The 22,544-nt window shown below is 34.2% G+C and overlaps 2 protein-coding genes across 2 annotated transcripts in view; one reads left to right on the top strand and one right to left on the bottom strand.

The window, feature by feature from the left end:
• Window positions 1–5,893, bottom strand: part of LOC123309719 (protein stoned-B-like) — a 30,127-nt gene extending 24,234 nt beyond the window's left edge. Inside the window, 1 exon segment of the mRNA XM_044892946.1 lies at window positions 5,740–5,893. The gene's annotated coding sequence lies outside the window, so the exon portion shown is untranslated.
• A 3,154-nt stretch (window positions 5,894–9,047) lies between these two features.
• Window positions 9,048–14,751, top strand: LOC123309872. Its single transcript, XM_044893164.1, has 2 exons — window positions 9,048–9,452; window positions 13,455–14,751. Exons 1-2 carry the CDS (start codon window positions 9,084–9,086, stop codon window positions 14,037–14,039), a joined length of 954 nt encoding a protein of 317 aa, XP_044749099.1. The 5' UTR covers window positions 9,048–9,083; the 3' UTR covers window positions 14,040–14,751.
• The last annotated feature ends 7,793 nt before the right edge of the window (window positions 14,752–22,544 follow it).

Raw genomic sequence — 22,544 nt, 5'->3', positions numbered from 1 at the left:
GTTGATCGAGTGTTTTTTCAGCTGATCGAACAGTTGCAGAAATTCGCTGTTGCCAAGTTAATGTGCGTTGTTTTTTAGTTGGGTAGTACTATTCACTAGAAACATGTTGTAGTTAATAGTAATGGAGTAGTTTTATTGAACTAATTATTCAAGTTTCCTTGATTCTTCTCGATTTGCTCATGATCTACACATTACCTAATGATCGAGCTATCGGTTTTTTATTCGTAATCAACTGGGTCCTGTGATCAATCAGCGATAATTTCATACGTTAATCATCTTTCATTAAAATTTATTTTTTCTTTAACGTGATCCATCCCATTACAAATTACAACTCAACAACTTTATCACAAACTGTACCCAACGACTCGATTCATAACTGATACTGAACAAAAATATGTAAAAGAAAGCAATATCAACTACACAAAAGCATTCACAAAATCAAAAAGCAAAAATTTTCACGTCTAAACTGAAACTAAATTATAATAATAATTGATGGAAATGTATCAACAAAAGTTATAGACTATAAAAATTAAATATGCCTGAAAATACTGATATATGCTTCTTATAGATATTTATATAAGATGAGGAGATTCCAGAATTTCAATACTCCTAGAAGTCATCAATCTCAATGTTCTATATATAAGGCGATCCCGCATTATGTACATTATTCTCTTATGTTTAGTACGGTCAAAAATAAAGCTACTTCTTATTCGTTTTTCTTGAAAATGAATGATATCTGAGTTACAACCCTTCCAAGGACACAATTCATATGGCAAATAAGGCTTGATTAACACAATTCACTAAGAACAACAATAAGACAAGTGTCAATTCCTAGGTCTATTTGATGTTTTGCAATAAATGTAACGACAGCTGAATAGATACACAAGGTCAGTCTTTGACTTGTACATATACCGCATTCACATTCATATTTAGCAGTCGGTTGGCCATGAAATAATTTTCTCAAGTTTTTGTAACTAGAACGGAGTTAGGTTGGCACTCATGAAATGTCGTTAATGTCATAACGCCGTTGCCACAACTTATATCAATTTTTATTACGAAAATGCCGAAAGTGATTGAAAGAAGAGACAGGGTTAAGTGCCATTTAGAATTCAGGTATGCTCATTCAAATAGTTATACCCTGATATTCTAAAATCCACAATACGTCAGACGGTATAGCGAACACATTCAATGTAAGTGAATTTATATAATGTTTCATCTGAATCTAAACGACTTATATTTCAGCTGAATATTTCCACAGTCAGAAAGATTGTGAATGAAGAGGATGACAATGATTTTCCTTCTATTGGGAGACCCAAAAAAGTGGTGGCATTTGAGAATTTTATGTTTGAGTGAATTAATGCGAAAAGTTTACTACAGGATTGTCGATGAATGTTGTCGTAGAATAAGTTCTCGAAAATTGATTTTTCTAATTTTCATTTGACTTGTCCTATACATTGTAAATGTCTTAAGGTACCAATAAATACCTAGTTATTATTATTATCTCAATGCATTAAGATGAACAGCCAGAAATACGCGCCAATTTTCTGCTAATTGTTTATTCATGTGAAATTTTTGTTCAAAGGTGAAGTTCATCTTGATTGAAACTTTCTTTAATCCCTTTTACTTATATTGATTCAAGATGATTTTTTTTGAAGAATTCAACATTCTTGTAATTATCTGTTAATTTCTTCGGGAGTTACCCATTCCCAACCACTGCAACATATGCATTTTATCTTCGGGTTAATATTTTTGTAATCTACAACTGATGTAACGTATTCAAACTTTAGCCAAAGAAGATAACGAACATTAACTCTCCTCAAGCTAGTGCAAATCATGATATTATATTGATCTCTTGTATTTTCCATGCAAATAACTGGATTTGGTATGCCTTAATCAGTTTGTATAAACTTCAATTATGTTCGTCACATATTTTACGAAGAGATTCGACATTGTAATAAAATACGTAATAACAGAAACTTTTACATAGAACGGGCAACATAGCGTTGATTTAAAACCCAAAAATGTTTCGACAAGCGTCATAACCCCACATTTTCGTACTATATACAAAGTGAAATGTGTCAAATTTCCATGGCCAACCGACTGCTAAAATAAAAGTGAATGGATTATATATTTCAACAGAAGATTTCTGATTTCAGAAGAAACACTTTTTTCAATTTATCATTTTTTTCAATTCGGCTATGTTGAAAAAAAAAACAGGTTATAGTCTGTTGAAAATCCAATTGATCTTATCGAATAGAATGGTTTTCGAAACACCTATAATTTTTCATTGATATGATGAATCTTTTACGAACACGAAATTTCAGTCACATCCTACAGTTTCTTCATAACGACCATCACATACCATATAAAAAATAGAAATCCAAAGAGTTCAACTCAAAAGTAAGTTGAACGCTCTTTGATGAATATGTTATCATTTTGGAAAATAGAAGTATTCTTTATATTTTGTCGTATAACGCGCTGGCGCCGATGCGAAATTCTAAAACGAAAAGTATCAGTGAAATTCGAATAGTTTGGCTGAATTCAACTCTATTTAAAAGATCCACAGATGTGTGGTGTCATAGATCAAGCTTGTCGTTTTAAACAGAATCTTGTTAGCATAGCTCATTATGAAAATTTAAAATGGCCATATCGTTTTATCTAGACCGAATCCGAAAAATGCAAAAGCCCTGATATTTTGGTCAAGGTCACCAGTGGCGGCTGGTCTGTGAGGGCTATAGGGCTACAGCCCCCCATACAAGAAGTCACAAGAAATCAATCCTTCTATGCTATTTACCTTCCCATACGATTTTCAATGAAAATATTACTTTCCACGGTTATTTATATAATTTATTAATGTAAAACTTTCATGCGACTCCTGCAGTTTTGTTTATTTCAATCATAATCTAGCAGTTCGTCCCTGCATGGGCGATGAATCGTATAGCCCCGAATTCTTGCATTCGGACAGTCATTCGGCTCCAGCCGCAACTCTTCGTGTCGGTCGTTTCAAGGAGTAAAAGGGCTACGATAAAAGTCGCCCCTACAGGTTCATTCTAGCCGCTGCCGGCTAGCGTATAGACAACCTAGTTTGCGTTCGTATTTGTTTACGTTTTGAAATAACGGCGGACAATAGTGTTCAAAATATTTTAAAAACTGATTTCGCGAGGCTTTCGCTGGCGGAAAAAAGCCGTATTCAACTGCTGGGTAGACCGACTCCCGATTTAAATTCAACCCAGGCAGATAAAACTTCTTAAGCAAGACGATTCTCAAGACAAGTGTATAACAATTGATAACGTATGGGCAAGGGCAGGATTTAGAGATTTGAAGCACCTTAATGAAAAAATTAAGAAGCATGAGCTATTTGCCAAGCATGTAAATTGTTCGACAGAATTAGCTTTTCTGGTTACGACTAATATCGCTGCTCAATTAGAATACCGGAATAATATTATTAAGCACAACGAGCAAGCAGATAAGAACAGGTATGTTTCAAAAAGAATTATAAATTGCATACAATTTTGCGGAAAACTGGTTTCAAAATTTCATATTTTTATTATTATTCTAAAAGTAGCCCCCTAGTGAACTAGATCACGAGCCGCCACTGAAGGTCACTGATAAGAAAATAAAGAAGAGATATAATTTATGTATGAATCATGATGGTAGGCATATAGAACATATGATTTGAAGTGTTTCGTTTGTCACTGAAAAAATGTTTATATTATTTAATAAATAATAATAGGAGAGAAATCACATCTTTGTTTTCAAATCAAGGCATACTGTCAGAATACAAAAAAATTAAATGGAATAGAAATAACATAAAACACGCTGTAGATTGCTAACCATTCAAAATAGAAGAAAAGAGTATTGTGACAAAAAGTTCACGTTGAATTAATTTTTCGAATGGCGTAATCAAAAAGGTATGTTTCAGGGCAAAATTTTGACTCTGCCAGGAAGCAAATCTCAATTTTTATATCCGACTTTTACGCGCATCCCAATTCAACATTAACTTGTACAAAACGCCGTTAACAGAATGAAAAAATATTCATCTCTTCTCGAGAAAAACGAGATAACCATTACAAGTACGTGTACACCAATTTTACAAGAAAGTTCTCCTGAACAATAATATTAATTTGAATATTTGGGATCTCCAGAATAATTCAATAATAAAAATGGACCTTTACTATATTTCTCACTATCAGTAATTGGTTCATAAGCTACATTGAAATACTCTATACTTGAATATTATTCCTCATTTCTTATATTTTGATACACGTCGAGCGAAAGTATAAATTATCTAGATCATTTGTTCCTTTTCGACAAATCTTTGGTACAGTAAAGACATGGCACAAGAGCAGCCCGTATAGGAGCACATCAAAAAAAGTTTCGATGTTCTAGATTCTTCAACTTTGGAGAAAATACATTTTTTTTCGGAATATCTTGAACTGATTGATAAGGCAAAATGAGGTTTGTGTTATAACTTAATAGATAACCCTCGAGAAATCCTGCGGTAAACTTGTTTCATAGGATTATTTAAAAATGTTAAATGGCAATTTAGCATAATTTTTTTGTACGAGTGTAATACAGAACCTCATGCCTATATGTTCATTCTCTATCATTGCATACTTCTTTCACACAAATAAGTAAAAGAGAACTTTTATACATACGCTGTTTTGTATGAAAAATCAACTTAATTCCATTTCAATATAGAAATAGACAGCTGAGATTTTTCACGAAGGAAAAAAGAAAAGGACAATATTTCATAACTCTATTCTCGTATAAATTCTTGCCCTGTTGATATTGTGCAATTTTTCTTATTGTGCATATTATTCTCATACCGATTGTACGTTGCACATCAAATAATGAGAAAGTTCGCATTCCCGGAAAATATATAAATGGAAATTTTACGAGTCGAGATAATATCAGAAAAATTGCGAATATTGGAGAGGAGCAGAATAGGGTGAACAGAAGCAGGGAACGAAGAAAAGGGGACTTGCAAAGGATCAATTGTTTTCAGACATCCAATAACTACGAAAGATGGATTAAAAAATGAATATTTTGTGGAAATTTGTGGCCAGAATAGCCTTTCTTAGCATTTAGGTAATTCATGTTAAGATTAGGGTTTTGGAATTCAGGCAATGTTATAGGATTTCGATCCTACAAAATTTTGGTTGAGAAATTGCTGGGGAAATGAAGAAAATTCAACATATACAAATACATCCATACACTACATCAACATACCATTTAAAACCTCAACTTGCACAACGATTTTTTTTACATTTTAATTTTATTAAACTTCATATTGCACATCTAGGATCCCAAGTCACATTCTCCTCGTCCACCCACTACATGGAAGGATTTCGACAGCCCTGCGTAGGATCAACCGAAAAACGACGACGTTTCCCGACAACATATTGATTTTCGCGCTTGCAAACATGAAAAGGGGGATGACAATCAGAAATATCTATATGTGCGAAATTATATTATAATTATAAAACTAAATGCGATCAATTTTCATTGTAATAAACTTAAAAATAAATGGAGTCATGAAACATAGGATTCTGGAAAATGCAAAATGTTTCCAATAAAATCGGAAAATCATTTGATTTTCTAATTATGTACCAGAAATATTGTACATGTATGGTAGATAAAAGATGAACATTTTTGTGAGACATAGCTAAGTCTTTGTGTTCTAAGGGATAAGAATCTTCCAAAAATCTAACCACAAGAAAATCCTAAGACACTCACCTTTCTCGCCACACACTATTTTTCAATCAATACCCATTATTTCTGTTATTATCTTAATCATCGTTATAAAAATATATATTTCTTTCAACGCTTCAATTTTAAGGGAAGGAGCTTTACGTAAGCATTAAAACGCTCTCTATTGATTGTGCGCAGTTTGATCAGAGTCGACTTGGAAATAATCCTGGAAAATCCTCAATCAACAGTAGGAGGCGGCAGCAGGAAAAGTAATTTGATTCTAGATAAACTTGATTATCTTTCGATTACAACAAAATTCCACAGGAGGGAACTCCATTCCTTTTTCTGGTTCGTAATTAAAACAATTGCTACTAAAGGTAATCGGATGTGGTAAGGTTGTGAGGAATTAATGAATTTGTACAAGGGCAGTTCGATAAGTGTAATTCTAATGGACTCTTCGATTTTCTTTTTTTTTTTGGAAGGGGCAGGTATGAATCTTCGGAGGACATTCCTTTCACTATGCTTTCATCAACAGCTAATTTTATAAGCATTTTTCGAAGTACCTCCTATTTCAAGGCATTCTATGTTTCTATACTCCATTCAAATTTATTTTAGCAGTCCGTTGGCCATGAAATAATTTTCTCAAGTTTTTGTAACTAGAACGGAGTAAGGTTGGGACTGATGAAATATCGTTAATGTCATAACGCCGTTGCCACAACTAATATCAATTTTTATTACGAAAATGCCGAAAATGACAGAGTTTCAGGAAGTGCTATTTAGAAATCAGGTCCGCAAATTCAAATAGTTATACCCTGCTATTCTAAAATCCACAATAAGTCAGACGGTAGCGAACATATTCAATGTAAGAGAATTTATATAATGTTTCATTTGAATCTAAACGATTTATATTTCAGCTGAATATTTCAACAATCAGAAAGATTGTGAATGAAGAGGATGACGAAGACCCAAAAAAGTGGTGGGTGGCATTTGAGAATTTTATATTTGAGTGAATTAATGCGAAAAGTTTACTACAGGATTTTCGATTAATGTCATCGTAGAATAAGTTCCCGAAAATTGATTTTTCTATTTTTCATTTGACTTGTCCTATACATTGTAAATGTCTTAAGGTACCAATAAATACCTGATTATTATTATTATATCAATGTATTGAGATGAACAGCCACAAATGCGCACCAGTTGTCCTGTTAATTGTTTATTCATGTGAAATTTTTGTTAGTAGGTGAAGTTCCTCTTAACTTGAAACTTCCTGTAATTCCTTTTACTTAAATTGATGCAAGATGATTTTTGTTGAAGAATTTAACATTCTTGTAATTATCTGTTGATTCCTTCGAGATATACCCATTCCCAACCACTGCATCATATGCATTTCATCTTCGGGTTAATATTTTTGAAATCTACAACTAATGTAACGTATTCAAACTTTAGCCAAAGAAGATAACGAACATTAACTCTCCTCAAGCTAGTGCATATTATGATATTATACTGATCTCTTGTAGTTTCCATGCAAATAACTGGATTTGGTATGCCTTCAATCAGTTTGTATAAACTTCAATTATGTTCGTCACATATTTTCCGAAGACATTCGACATTGTGATAAAATACGTAACAACAGAAACTTTTACCTAGAACGGGCAACATAGCGTTGATTCAAAACCCAAAAATGTTTTGACAAGCTTCACAACCCCACATTTTCGTACTATATAGAGTGAAATGTGTCAAATTTTCATGGCCAATCGAGTGCTAAAATAAAAGTGAAAAGGTGAAAAGGATTCTATAGCGCATATTTCAAATTTTCTTGTAACGATAATCCAGGCCAGACAAACATCTTTGAAATGAATAATGAGAGTTAATACGAATCTAGTACGATTTTCAGTAGGTACTCGTATTTTAATTAATCTATGGCCTATACATTTTACATTTTTATTTTTCATTTTTAAGTGCTTAAAACAATTTTTTTTGGGAAACGGTTGAAATGGGTATTTCAAAATGTGACTTTTCAAAGATATTCCATAAAAAATACATCATTTTCGTCAGAAGGAGTATTCCCTATTCAGTGTGGAATGTGCCAAATTTCCATATCCTACCGAATGCTTTTATGAAAGTGAATTGAGTATAGATATAAATATTCCGCATTCAAGGAAGGTTATGAACGACGAAACTACAGGACCTCATGAATGTTTCTCATCGTTGGTATTGTGATCAATACATGACCAATATATATGAATCAATTATCTCAGTGTAATTGATATCTTTTTACCTCTTTATAATCACGAATGTATATCACAATATTAAACGTAATATAGTACAATATCATATATAAATATACAAAAAGTGTATAACAATAAAGAAAAGTTTTTCTAAAAGTCCATTTCAAGATGTTGCGATCGACCGAGATAACCAAATATCAGGTGTTCTGCTTCTACTCCTCTGGCCTTACTCACAGTTTTCTTCTTAGAAAATTAGAAGAAATCCTCAGAAACTGTTCTGCAGATGGGGCTTACATTTCGCGGAATAAATTCATACAATTATTCTAGAGCCGAATTGTCATTAACAAATTGATTGAATACCTAACTATTTTTGGAAACTTGTATTTATATATAGAGAGAGTGTAAACAAATACTCGAAAAATTTGAGAAGGAGGGTTAAATGATATCGTGACTTTATGTGAGAATCTATGCGTTATAATTATTGTTAGATTCAAATATTCCGCTTTCACAAAACGTTATGAACCATGAGATCTCGCACGAGACAAGGGGCGAGACGAGACCTCCATATAATATAGTTATTTACAAAGAAATGTTTTAGTGTTTCATTTATTGACTACACATAGTCCAAATTCGAATCAAATTCATAGAATAGGGACGGAGCTATATTCCTTTATATAAGTACCTCAAACTGTAAAAATACTGATAAAAATCCAAGTCTCTTGAAAACCGTTGAGAATTCAGACATAGTTGTGTTATCAATCTTACATTCAAAATTATCAAGGAATTGAAAAATGTAGAAATATATAGGGTGTTCCATTTAATAACGTAAGTTGATAGCTGTGCAGAAGAAACGAAACAATTCGTATAGTTTTAAATAATTTTAGGAGCTGCTCTACTTGAAAAGAGGGAAGTTTTATTTGAAACTCTTTTTTCTAAAGTTAATAGATTAGAGTAATCGACCGATATCCCATGGCGCGGACAGCCTGTATAAAGCCGGACGGAATCGAACGCCAGGGACCGTGGCCTCGTGCGTTCAACGCGCATACAAAGGACGACTTGCATGTGGAATGTGCGTTGAAATACTCCGTCGTTTCGTTGTGTCTCTTTTCTTCTAAACCAGTCAAACGAGCAGCTGCAGTCTGTCTCGACAACAGTGAAACGATGTCGGACCTGAGAAGCCTCTCACGCGAATTTCTAACCGAGTTCATCGAAATGTATAAATCGTTTCCATGCTTGTGGCGAATTAAATCGAAAGAGTACATGGACAGATCGAAAAAAAAACACGCATATAACGTTCTCTTAACGAAATTGCAAGAATTTGAAAAATCAGCAACGAGAGACACGGTGAAATCGAAAATCAACACTCTCCGTGGCGGTTTTCGACGGGAGTACAAAAAAATACTAGAATCCAAACGATCGGGTGAAGTTTACGTTCCGAGTTTATGGTATTACGACCTTCTTCTGTTCGTCAAAGATCAAGAAATCACACATTGCGATAATCAACAAAATGAAGAAAGAAGTGACCAAGAGGTTAGTAGGTACAGAAGATGTCTGTTATTTTTATTTCTTTTTCTTTTATCTTATTGAAATTTTTCGAAAAGATGAAATTTTGAAAGTTCTCATTCATGCATCTTATATCACAGGTAGGTACCTCTTTTTGATTCGATTTCGAACTTCTCCGAGAAACATCAGGATCAACAAACAGAACAAGAAGTATCAAGAGAGTATTTTCTGAGTAAAGTACAATTGGCAGTTTTCCTTAAACCCCAAAATAATATAGGAATCATTTTTCACTACGTGAAAGATTTAACTCAAAATTCTGTTGAAAAAAAGATCATTTGAAATTAAGCCCCGGTTTCACAAAGCTTGATCGGAGAATCAACACTTTTTTGACGAATAAACGACAAATACTCATTAATTAAGTAATGGGCATTCAAAATATCATTCTCGCATGAAATTATGATCTATATAAATCCATTCAATGACTCTCAATTCCTACTTCTTCGAAATATTCAGAAATGAAAAGGTTCCATCGAATTCGTTTTGGAAATCGAGTGATTGTCATATCGTTGATCGAGCAATCAAAGTTTTGTGAAACTCGCTCCAACTGCGGGTTTCATGAATCTTTGATTGTCCGATCAACGGTTTGACCATATTTAATGTTCCAAGGTTATTCATTACGAACATATATTACGATTGACAAAATTTCAGGAAGAAATGTCATTCATTCGGATTACTGATATAAACTTTGCTTTAAATACCATTATAGTTGGACGGATAAACCAAACCTGCTACTGCGACCAAGCGGTCTATTGTAGCACATTATAGTACTCACCGTTTGCAAGAAGACATCTAATTCCTTTATATTTATATTTTTAGCAGTGTTTATATTCATTCTTATATTTCGTCGCACGTCGTTCTTGTTCTTCTGAAATACTGCTATCCTCGTCATCATCATGTAACCATTTACAACCCATTTGAAATCTTCGCATTTTCTTTCCTCATGTATGCATCTTTTACAGTACGTCTTCGCCAATGTGTATCTTTTCAGTTCCAGATTGAATTTCGAAAGCTCATGTTACGACTAGATAATTTCTTCTGAGTATTTCCAAATTCTCACTATTTGTTCGAATGAGATATTAATGAGGTCCCTAAAAAATATATAGATAGAGAAAGAGAGAGAGAGAGAAGAAAATGTGAATAATACAGTCGTCATCAACTTATTCGAAGACTTGATAACTAAGGAAAAAATATTTAAGCATAGGTACATAACTTGTCCTTCAATTGCACTGGGAGGAATATCATCTCTGCGTCAAAAATCTTCTGCTGATCTTGGTGGAGGATCACCCTCGTCGTTAGAAATGCCTTCAGTACTCAAATTAATAATAACCAAATCTTTTTTTTTGACTGGGAGGGTCTTTCGACCAGGTTCGGTCTTCCAAATGATGATTCTCCTGTTCTTCAGTTGTTGGAGGAAAGCTACAGGACCCTTATGTTGGGGAATCCTCTCCCATGGATATGTCAGTGGATATTCATCAGAAAATGGTGAAAAACGAGAAAGAATTTCAAAAAACTTTTGATTCTTCATCGCCAATTTGTCAATAATGATGAAACACTAAAACGAGAAATTGTGCAAAATTTCTTGAGAATCGTATCACTATTGAATTGAATATAATTCCAAAGATAACTCAGCCCGATGGACTCAAATTTCGAACGAACCTTCAGAAAGCCATATTACTCCCATGTAGTGGTTTTCAAACTGATCGCATCTTTATACAAATATAAATGTTCGATTTTTATCAAAATAAAAATCGAACATATTTTTAAACATTTAAATTCTGGATATACGAGGATGTATTGATATCTAGTTAGCCTATACCAGTTCCATGCATAAAAAAATATTGCGTTACCATAGCATCGATCAATATCTCATTAGAAGTGACAATGTGAAGTTTGAGGTCGAAAAAGTAAGCCAGAGTTAGGCAATAAATTAAAAGAAAGAAGATGTACAGGGTGGGCAAAATTGATGATACCTGAACTACAACTTTTTAAACCAACGAGAGAGAGAAAAATGAATGTACCATTCATGTCGTCTTTTTTCGAGAAACTAATAATGCCATCAACTGCATTCCTCTATCTTCTTTTGTTTTCGAGTTATAGGACAAATTTGAAATTTGGGCGATTTCAACTTTGATCATTATCTCCGTTCTTGTTTGTGCTAGGATGTTGAAATAAAAACATTAGACAGACACTTTTTTGATAGCAATCCAGTGTACTATGATTTTTCCTACAGGTTTATTTGCTGAGCTATAACATAAAGTTTTGTTTTTTCTTATGAAAACAGTAGTTTTAAATGAATTAGAAAGAATCGCCATTTTTCTACCGTTTCAGAAATATATTATACATCACCCTCAGCATTTTAAACTACTGTTTTCATAAGAAAAAATAGATATTTATGTTATAGCTCAGCAAATAAATCTGTTGGAAAAAATCATATTACGCCACTGGATTGCTATCAAAAAAGTGTCTGTATAATGTTTTCATTCCAACATCCTAGCTTAAACAGAAATTGAGATAATGACCAAAGTTGAAATTTTAATTTTGACCTATAACTCGAAAACAAAAGAAGGTAGAGGAATGCAGTTGATGGCATGATTAGTTTCTCGAAAAATGACGACAATAATGTGCCATACATTTTCCTCTATCTCGTTGGGTTGAAAAAGTTATAATTCAGGTATCACCAATTTTGCCCATCCTGTACACCGAAATTGTGAAAATCGAAAAATTGGAGTATCGAGCCATCATCGAGTACCTGTATTTAAAAGGGTTAAGAGGTAAGCAGATGTACGAAGATATGCTTAATACCAATACCCTTGGTGATCAATGTCCTTCGTATGCGACCGCGGAAAATTGGACTGCAAGCTTCAAAAGAGGTAAATTTTTCATTGAAGATGATGACCGATCGGAAAGGCCAGTTTCTGTGTCAGTCCCCGAAAATATCGATGCAGTTCATGACATGATTTTATCAGACCGTCGAATTGGGCTAAAACGGATATCTGAAGCACTGAATATTTCATACGAACACGTTCATCATATAGTTTACGTCAATTTGGACATGAGAAAATTTGCTGCAAAATCGATCCCCAAATGTTTTAATGTTGACCAAAAGAGTGCAAGGGAAGAAGCATCGCTTTCGACCTGTGCTGGATTTGAAAACGATGAAGACTTCTTAAACCGAGTTACTATGGATAAGACATTTCTACGATCCAGAAACAAAGCAACAATCGATGGAATGGCGACACTCTAGTTCTCCAAGACCTAAGAAGTTTCGTGTCCAAAAATCTGCTGGAAAAGTTCTTGTTTCAGTTTTTTGGGATTGCCATGGAGTAATCATGATTGATTTTTCGGATAAGGGTAGAACAATAACCGAACATTACTATTCGACATAACTGACCTCTCTACGGAAAAAAAATCAAAGAGAAAAGACGCGGAAAGCTATCCAAAGGTGTTTTTTGTTTCTGCAGGACAACGCCCCTGCACACAAATCTCATGTTGCCATACAAAAAATTCGTGATTTAGGGTTTGAATTACTAGAATTCCCCCCTTATTCACCAGATTTGGCTCCATCCGACTATCATCTCTTTCCTAAATAAAAAAAGTTTAAAAGGTCGTAAATTTTCTTCCAAGGAGGAGGTAATAGAAATTGTGGAGGTCTGGTTTGCAGTGCAAGAAGAATCCTTTACATATTTTGAAAGGTCTAGAAAAGTTGCAGGTTCACTGTAATAAATGTATCCAATCAAGTGAAGAATATGTTGAGTAATAAAATATTTTGACATTGAAATTTTGTTTGGTTCTATAGTAGGCTAAGAATTTTTCAATATATCCTTGTATATAGCTTTCACAAATATTTCTATTCATTTCATAAATGATCATGATCGTCTCTTCAGTCGTCTAAGAAAAATTTAGTTCGTCATATCATGGTTCAATATAGAGAAAACGATAAAATAATGAAAACCTTTTTATTTTCTGCAGATTCCACCATCGGATTCTAGAGATGCACCCACATTAACGGAGGGAAGTCAAGCAGATATTGACAGTAGGCAAAAAGAGATCAATAGACATCAAGAAATCTCCAAGAAGAGGAAGGCTGATAACCAACCGGAAGCGTCACGAAAATCTGTCAAATCGGGAGTAAAGAGGCCACCTAAAATAATTAATTTGAATAGTAAGCTCAATTCTATTGCGGAAGATTTAAAAAGTATTTCTGATGAACTCGTATGGAGAGAAGAAAAGCCTAACGAGTATGAGGTCTTCGGAAATTACGTCGGAATACAATTGCAGTCTCTGTTGGAGGAAGATGCCATTGTGGCTCAAGAAGAGATACAATCAATTCTAACACGTTATAAATTGAAGAAACTAAGAAATAGAACTGAAAATTTTTGTGATGCTAATGATAGGGATAATAATCAATCCCCTTTTTCTGATTATAAATTTCATCCTTCTGGTCATGGAACGGCTGGATCGCATTCTGACATTCAAGATGATCCATTCAGAGTTGAGGTCAAAAATGAAAACGCAGAAATATCAGATGATGACTTCTGCTATCCAGATTGTTGAAAAAAATTTATCACATATGTAATTCTCATTCTCTTCTTTCTTGGGGCAAGAAAAGGCAGCATATTTATATCATCAGTTGTATTATATTCGGTACTAAGAAATAAGTTGTTATGGGAAACTATCAATAAGAGAATATACTAACCTTTTCCTTCCACTGAATTACAATATAAGGTGGTTGCGCCTAAAAAGGACCGGTTCCAAATAAGGTCCATCTTTTCAAACTTCCCGCACTTGATACTTAAAATGAAACTGATGCCGCCTGGACCCTCCAGAATTACCAATCACAAAATTGCATCGACATTCATTGCTTTCGCGCTGGTCATTTTGTTTTGCGCGGTTTTATTGATAAAACACAGTTATTATGCAGTAATTGTGTAGAAACACTGTTAAAGCGAGGATTGACGTATTAAGTTACCGAAATTATTGATTCTTTATTTTGATTTTGTTTGATTTGCCCAGGACATATCTAAGGACCAAACAAGGTCCACTTTGTCGTCTCCAAATAAGGGCCGGACCTTGATAAGGAGAGGAAGTTTGGAAAAATGCATCAGTTAGTCAAATGACTTAAGTTGCATACAGATTACTCTGACGTGACGTGGGCCCAAGTCATAATGTGCATGTTTCAAAAATATAACATACGATTTAGCGCGGAAGCGTTCAAATTGATCTGACAATGCACGTGTATTCCCACGTAAAGTCCAAACAATTTGAACGCTTCTGAACAAAATTCTCATGCATTAATATAATTTATTATATTTATGTTGATTACTGTGTACTGTGTTGAACAGAAAATATATCTTTGTGAAGTTATATGTTTGATATTTTCAAACACTTAATAAGGTCCAGACTATGATCCGAAAAGTGTAATAACTAATAAGGTCCAAGGAGCAAGACTGAGAAATTGATTGATTTGAAACGTTTGCGATTTTTCTTCACTTGAGTTGATGATCACCATCATAAAACTACAATTCGTTTCATTTATATCTAGCAAATAGATAGGTTATAACCTTTAGGGGAAAGTCGGGTAGTACCGGACATAATACGAAAAAATAGAAAAACATAAATTTATTCTCGAATTTTTCCAACAAACTTAGTTTGAAAGGATTATTCCACATATACTTCACATGTCCTGAAAAGGTACAAACATAACATACACTTCATAAAATAAACATACATCGTTCAAAGAAAATAAAGAGAACATTTTGAATTTCTTCAAGACTAGCGGGTAACATCGGACACGAAAAAAATTTTATATAGAGTCATTCGGGGCAACTGTGCGCACTTTTGCCTTTCAAGCCATACTCTGTTTCAAATGTTGAAGCTAGGAAAATTAAAACATATTCATAAGATAGAGAATTTCCTAATCTATAAGAAAACATCAAAATGCAAACAAACAAAAACGTTTTCTTTCCGCAAAAAAGAATTTAATAGAGAAAGTCGGAGTGCGTTCACATGCCCCGTAATGCGGGTAAGTGTGCGCACCCTCACGGGGTAAGTGAACGCAGTGCTTAGTGAACCACACAATCAAAACAAATTACAAAATAATGTCATCAAAATGTTACAATATTAGAGAAATACTGTTTATTGTCAATACAGAAGCGCCTTTTTACAAGCAGTGAATTATTGTTCGTGCCACAATTTTTGGTGAACTCAACACTTGATACATTCCCCTGTTGGTTACTCTTCATATTTTTTGAAAAAATAGGACAATATTGATCGAGTCTTAACCAAGAAAATCAACAATGTCATAATTTATTCTTCACTGAACTAATGCCCATATAATGAATCTATGCGCACACTTACCAGCGCACACTTACCCGCGCACACTTTCCCCAGTAAGCCAAAATTTGAATTGACGTTATTACAGAGTTGAGCAGCTAAGAGAACCTAAGATTTTTTATTATATATTCAGATTAATATGCCCATGATCGAATGAAATATTGTTTAACACTGAGGGACTCGGAACTTGGACCTGGCAGAATGTGCAGAGATGCTAAAAATTAACAAGAAAACTAGTGAATTTGATTGATTGCGAATAAAAAGTTAAAGAAACGTGGCACGGCGCACTCCTATGAAAAACTAATATGGCGATTCTGCGCCCTTGCTTCACCCAAATGAACCCCTCTTTCATACATTGCATAGTCGAGATATACGCACTGCGCACACTTACCCACTGCTCTCAGTTACCCCGAATGACTCTACTGCTGAAGAATGCTAAATGCAACAATAATCACACCTATAATACGTATGACCCTTTTCTACGTCAGAGCATCCCTCATAGACCAATTCATTACACTCACAACCATAGACAACTTTGTTTCCTGCTCTCGTGTTTTTTCGTTTGGATAAAAATTTTAGTTTCTGTTTCTTTTTTCAACTAGTTTCGAAACATTTTGATTTAAACTTTCGTTCAATTTTTTTTTACTCCTTTAGCCTCATTTTCATTTTCCTTTTTGAAGTCAATTGTAATGGAGTGCAAGTTAGCACTTCTTTCGAGTATAAAGTATCTTTTAATAAACTTTTTAGGGTTTTCACTCACAATCTCTGAAACAAAATCAATTAAAAATGAAATCGACGATTTGCTCCTGCGTAAATTTTTGCACTAAATTGTCAGGAGCAAATTAACTAGAAAAAATTGTTGCCTGACAATTAACTGAAAATAAATAACGTTGAAATTATAATTTTAAGTGGTAACGTTTCGGAGTCTATATCAGACTCCTTCATCAGACGAAAAATCTATTCTCGAAAATCTTCTGAATTGTGGCTTTTGTTTGACATTAATTGTCAATACATAGAAACAGAGACTGCAGAGAAACGTTGATTCATTTAATTTTGAAATTACCGGATGACAGCTCCTTCTTTAGTAAATTGATCCAAATATGATCTATTCCTACCGAACAATTTGCCAAATTATTATCTTGATCTAATAGAATACACGTAGACTCTTTAATCTTTCGTTTATAATGGTCTGGTTCTGTCATTAAAATTTTAGTGTTGTTCCAATCCATCATGTGGTCTTCCGTATTAGAACGAATATGATCTACGATTTGTGATCGAATAATTTCTTTATTTTTAATATTATTTTTATGTTCGCGTTTTTTTATTTCTAGAGGTCTGGACGTTTCACCTGTATAAGTTTTACCACAAATACAGGGTATGTTGTAAATACAATTTTTTTATTTTTGTTTTTCGTTCAAAGGTTTAGTTTTTGTTAATATAGATCTTAAATCATTTTGTGTTTTAAAAACAGTTCGTATGTTGAATTTTGAACCGATTCTTCTTATTTTTTCTGAAAGGCCATTAACATAAGGAATTACATTCAATAAATTTGGTTGTTCTCGATGGTTTGTTGTTTGTTCCTGATCATTATTACGATTTTGGTTAGTCATTTTTCTCTCTAAATTTAATATTGTTTTTTCAATAAAATTTTTCGGGTATTGATTATCCCTAAGAAAATGTTTAATGAAGTCAACTTCATTATTTCTTTTCGGGTGTAGATGAAATTAAATTAGCTCTATCATAAAGTGTTTTAATAATACCTCTTTTGACACTTACTTGGTGATTGGAATAAAAATTCAAATATCTATTAGTATGTGTCTTTTTCCGGTATACGCTCGTTTCAAAATAATTCGAAAATTTTTTATTGAAACATCTAGGATTGAAATTTTGTTATCCTGCTCTAATTCCATTGTAAATTTTATTGTAGGTTCTTTGTTTTTAATCTGATCAAAAAAATTCTTTAGAGATTGGGAGTGAAAATCCTAAAAAGTTTATTGAGAAATGCAGAATCCTCCCAGAATAAATTTCAATCGATATCATAAAGTATCTTGTTCGTTGATCTTTGTTGGAGTATTTTGGTTTTGAGGAGATTTTCTATATAGAACCTAATGACTCCAACATTTTTATAACAAAATATTGAAATTATTTTTGTCCGGTCATGCCCGATATGCTTGTGTCCGGTGACACCTGACATGCACCTTGCAATCAATTAGCCATTTACTGGGGAGATATTTGAAATGCAGGGTATTTGTACACGTTTTCATTCTCACTACTCATTAATGCTTGCACTGTGCCTAGGAGACCATCTGAAAACCTACCAAACAATAGAAAAGAAGCCTCAAAGTTCTGTCCATGTGTCAATGACAAAAAATCACAATTTAACGTTTATTTTCTAAACAACTAAAAATATCCAGGACAACTGAAGATATGTTTACACTTGCATAGAATCAATTCGTTTGGCCATTCAAAGGAGGGAGTAAAATGATAAATTCAAGAAAAACCAATTCAAGAATGTCCGGTGCTATCCGACTTTCCCCTATACATTTCCTAAGACTTCATAAAGGCCACGATACTAATTTATATGAATATCCGTTTAATGATTCGAAAGCCCTGAACTTGAAAGTAGTTCAAACTCATTGCTTCCTGAGGATACGGTTTTTTTGTATAAAAGGAAAAGGTCCAATTTTGGACCTCATTAAGACACAAACGCCACTCGAAAAAGTAATTCCTCAAAATTTCTAAATCTGTCGATAGATTATATTATTCTCTGTACATCTAAAATCAGAATGACGGAATGCAAAAGCAATATCATCATCAGCGTATATGAATTCCTCAGAAGAAGTAGTAGAGATATCACACAGATATGAATTTAAAAGAAAACTTACCCTTAGTGGAAGACTCAGGAAGACCATTATTCAGAATTCAGAAGAAGTAGTAGAGATACCACACAGATATGAATTGAAAAGAAAACTTACCCTTAATTTTTTAAAATTACTAGTATTGCCATCATCAAAAACACGAAACCTTCTGACAGCATGTTTTCTAGTAAGCGAACTCCTTTCCACACTTCAGATGTGTATAAAGTTTGAAAATCCAACCACCCTTTCATACTGTGTCATATGCTGCAGATAAATCCACAAATGATATTCCTATTTTTAGTTTATCCTTTGAAACCTGCTTCAATGAAAGTGGTGAGGCTCAGAACCTGATCACAACAATTTCCATTTTTCCTGAAACCCCTTTGTCAACATTGGAATGCGTCTTCTAGAGTCAATCCTGAACAGAATTAGCCTCTCTAAAATGTTGAAAGGAATGCTCAATAAAGAATAGAACTCGACCGGAAAATTGCCAGAATTCAGAATGTTATTATGAAGAGATAACAACCAAGACAAGGCCCTTTTTGCCTAAATGCTCGATGCTTGATTGCTTATTTTAGTTTATCCATATTGAATACATTAGAGATGATATCCACAGCTGATCCAGAGTTGAGGTCCTAAAAATGTGTAATTTACGCTTCATAACTTTCATTTTTTACTGTGAAATGTCAACTGAGTAAACATCAGTCGACGAGCAATGAGTTTAGGATCGATTTTGGAAATTGACATTGCTAGTGGCTTAGCCTGACATAGTTTCCTCGAAGAAGCCCATGAATTTCTACTAGAATGTGTAAAGTTAATGTTTGAAACTACAATATTCCATTTCTCCTTACGACCGGTATTCATTGAGTTCATCAGCTTTTCGCATTTACCTTGAGCTTGAGATGGGAAATTTTTATAATCGTTATACAAATTTTGGGTTTCATCGATATCTAATCACCCAGTAATGTATTCCTGATGCAAACCTCTCGGAATAAACTTTTTAGCTGCTGCTTTAACTACAGAACTACAAATACGAATCTGTAATAATCATCATAAAGCTGCATTGCATTCACAATTCACTTCGCGGGCCGAAGTGCACTTCGGCACGAAAGTTGAGCAGATGGCGTTCTCTGTTACCATTCGTAACTGGACTTGAATTTCATTAGGAATGGCAGAGACTCTGGGAATGGCATTGAACTCTAAAAGAACTGGAATGGCATCTCCATGCAGGCAAACTGAGGAAGACTGAAAGTGAAGATATAGAGCAATCTATCTCTCTCTGCACTCTGTCAATTGGTTCATAACGATGTAAACAAAAACGACCCAGGGCGTTGAAATGAGACGACTGCTGCGTCCGACGTCTGATGGGGTTATTCGATTGATTGCCGAACCATTAGAAAGAGATGGGTTGCTCTACATCTTCCGTCTCAGTTGGACACACTGTTCGTTATATTTCGGTACCTAAAAGAGGCCCTTCCAGTTCTTTTAGGGAATGGTAACCGACAACGCCATCTGCTTAACTTCCGTGCCGAAGTGCACTTCGGCCCGCGAAGTGAATTGAGACTGCAGCTTAAGAGGGACGAAACCATCTTTCCTATCAATTTTATTCGAAAATTGGAACCAATGTGGTTTATTCAGACAGGAAAAAGAATGAAAAACATCGTCTAAACTTAATAACATAGGCCCATGTTTGCTACGTGAAAAATCACCGAGGATTTTACGTCTCACTTAAAGAGATTTGGAAGTATTATCAAGGGAAATGAAACATAGATCCGGATTGTAGTCTCTATCCCACCTCGCAGAGTAACATGAGGGTTTGTCTTTACTATAGAAAATCAAATAGTTATATATCATTGTCTTCCATCCAATCAGTTATACATTTTCTATCATGAGTATTATAGCCACACAATCTACGAGTACATAACACGAAATCACCTCAGTAAATTGTGGGGTGAGAAACATTCATATTTAAATTTCCAGGCCATAGATTATTTTTGAGGCTTATAAATGTTAATCACGGAAATGTCACAAAATGTGAAGGAAATAAAAAAGCTCCGCCTATCTCACCTTTCTTCTTCTCACCACTTGAAACTGAAGAATTTTCAGCATAACAAGCTAAACTGTAAATAGGACTAAGCAAAAAATCTATTAATACATAACCTTTCATCTATGGCTTTATAGTTCTCTTGGAGAAGAAACATGCTCCAAAGCATTTTCCAGTGCAAAAATATGTATATTCCCATAAGGAAAAATTAGGTCGATTTTAGCGGAATTGTTCCTTTCTCCAAATATTTGAAGTCCTATTCAAGGTCATCCGGATTGGGTGAATAGAATAGAATAGTAGATATGCAACACGGCATCCAGGACATTTTACTGTGCAAACACATGTGAATTCCCATAAGGAAAAACTAGGCCGATTTTAGCGAAATTGTTCCTTTTTCAAAATTCCTCCGAGTCCTATTCAAGGTCATCCAGAGTGAGTGACTAGTATCTGGTAGTAGATATGCAACACGGGATCCAAGACATTTTCAAGTGCAAACACATGTAAATTTCCATAAGAAAATACTAGGTCGATTTTAGCGAAATTGTTCCTTTTTCGAAATTCCTCCGAGTCCTATTCAAGGTCGGAAACTGGAGCAATCGACAGAGATTGTTTGAAATGTTGATCTGAAGCAATTTCGACTCTTCCCTTCTATCATGCAGCTGCAAAAGGCATGAAAAATTACCCTTTATTTCCTAGAAACTCTATGGGCGATTTCATCTTCGTGTCGCAGGAATAATGCATACGGCGCCGGCGACAAGTCTAGCAGCATTATTGAGCTAATTCGTATACCCTGTCCAAACTACCAGGTTCCTATTGGTTGAAACAAAAAATACGGTCTCAAAAAAAAAAAATTATCTACCTACTATTCTCTAGTTTTCTCTGCATCATCAAGCATTTTTAGAAATGACCAAAATAGTATTTTTGTGGTCTGTAATGGATGTATCATATACACCTGAAATGCAAGCCCCATCCAATTTTCCAGCTTTCAAGAATATATGATCGATACAAGTTTTGGACTTTCCTTGCACTCTTGTGGGTCTGTCTATTATAGACTCGAAGTTATATTGTTCCATTACTCGTTGATACTTCTTCGAATTTACTTTCAATAGGTCTATATTCATATCTGATTCCTTGAATTTGTTCATTCTTTGTTTTGTGTAAATATGTGCGTAGACCATAGATTTACTAAATAATATAGATGAACCACTCTTGTATCTGGCGCCATCTGTTGAGATGGTACACTGAACACGAAAAATTATTCTAAAAGTGATGGTTAGATGTCGTTACATTCGGGGCAAGCAGATCGTTACCACTCGTGAATGATCGTGATCTACTGAGTTCGACACGAATAATGTCCGTTTCACCTAACTTTACAGTTTTCAGACAACTGATTGAGCGGACTTTTTTCAGGAATCGCCTTATTCTAATTCGTTTGCACCAACCTCAATTCCAATTGACTTAGCTAAGTTTCGGATATTGACGGTAAAGCTGAAGAAAAGTTCGAAAGACCACGTTATGATGAAATCGTTTCCATGGAAACATAATCAAACTTCAAAAACTTCAATGAAATCGAAATTCGAAAGCTAGAGAATTCATTTCAAGTTTTATGTGATATATTGTCTATGAAATGGATTGGATTGAATATGATCGAGTGAAGAGACAGAGAAGTGCTCAGAGATATTATCCATATTTCTGGTAAAGAAACTCTAAAAGAAAGTGCAGTAGCTTTGAACATACGAAGTACCTACTGAAAATCGTAGAATATTCGTATTCGCTCTCATTCTTCATTGAAAACAATTTCGCAATCAACAGTTAATGCGAATA

The sequence above is a fragment of the Coccinella septempunctata genome, chromosome 3 (assembly GCF_907165205.1).
Source record: "Coccinella septempunctata chromosome 3, icCocSept1.1, whole genome shotgun sequence".
Lineage (NCBI taxonomy): Eukaryota > Metazoa > Arthropoda > Insecta > Coleoptera > Coccinellidae > Coccinella > Coccinella septempunctata.
The sequence above is the reverse complement of the archived record's forward strand: the minus strand, read 5'-3'. Positions and strand labels throughout refer to the sequence as shown.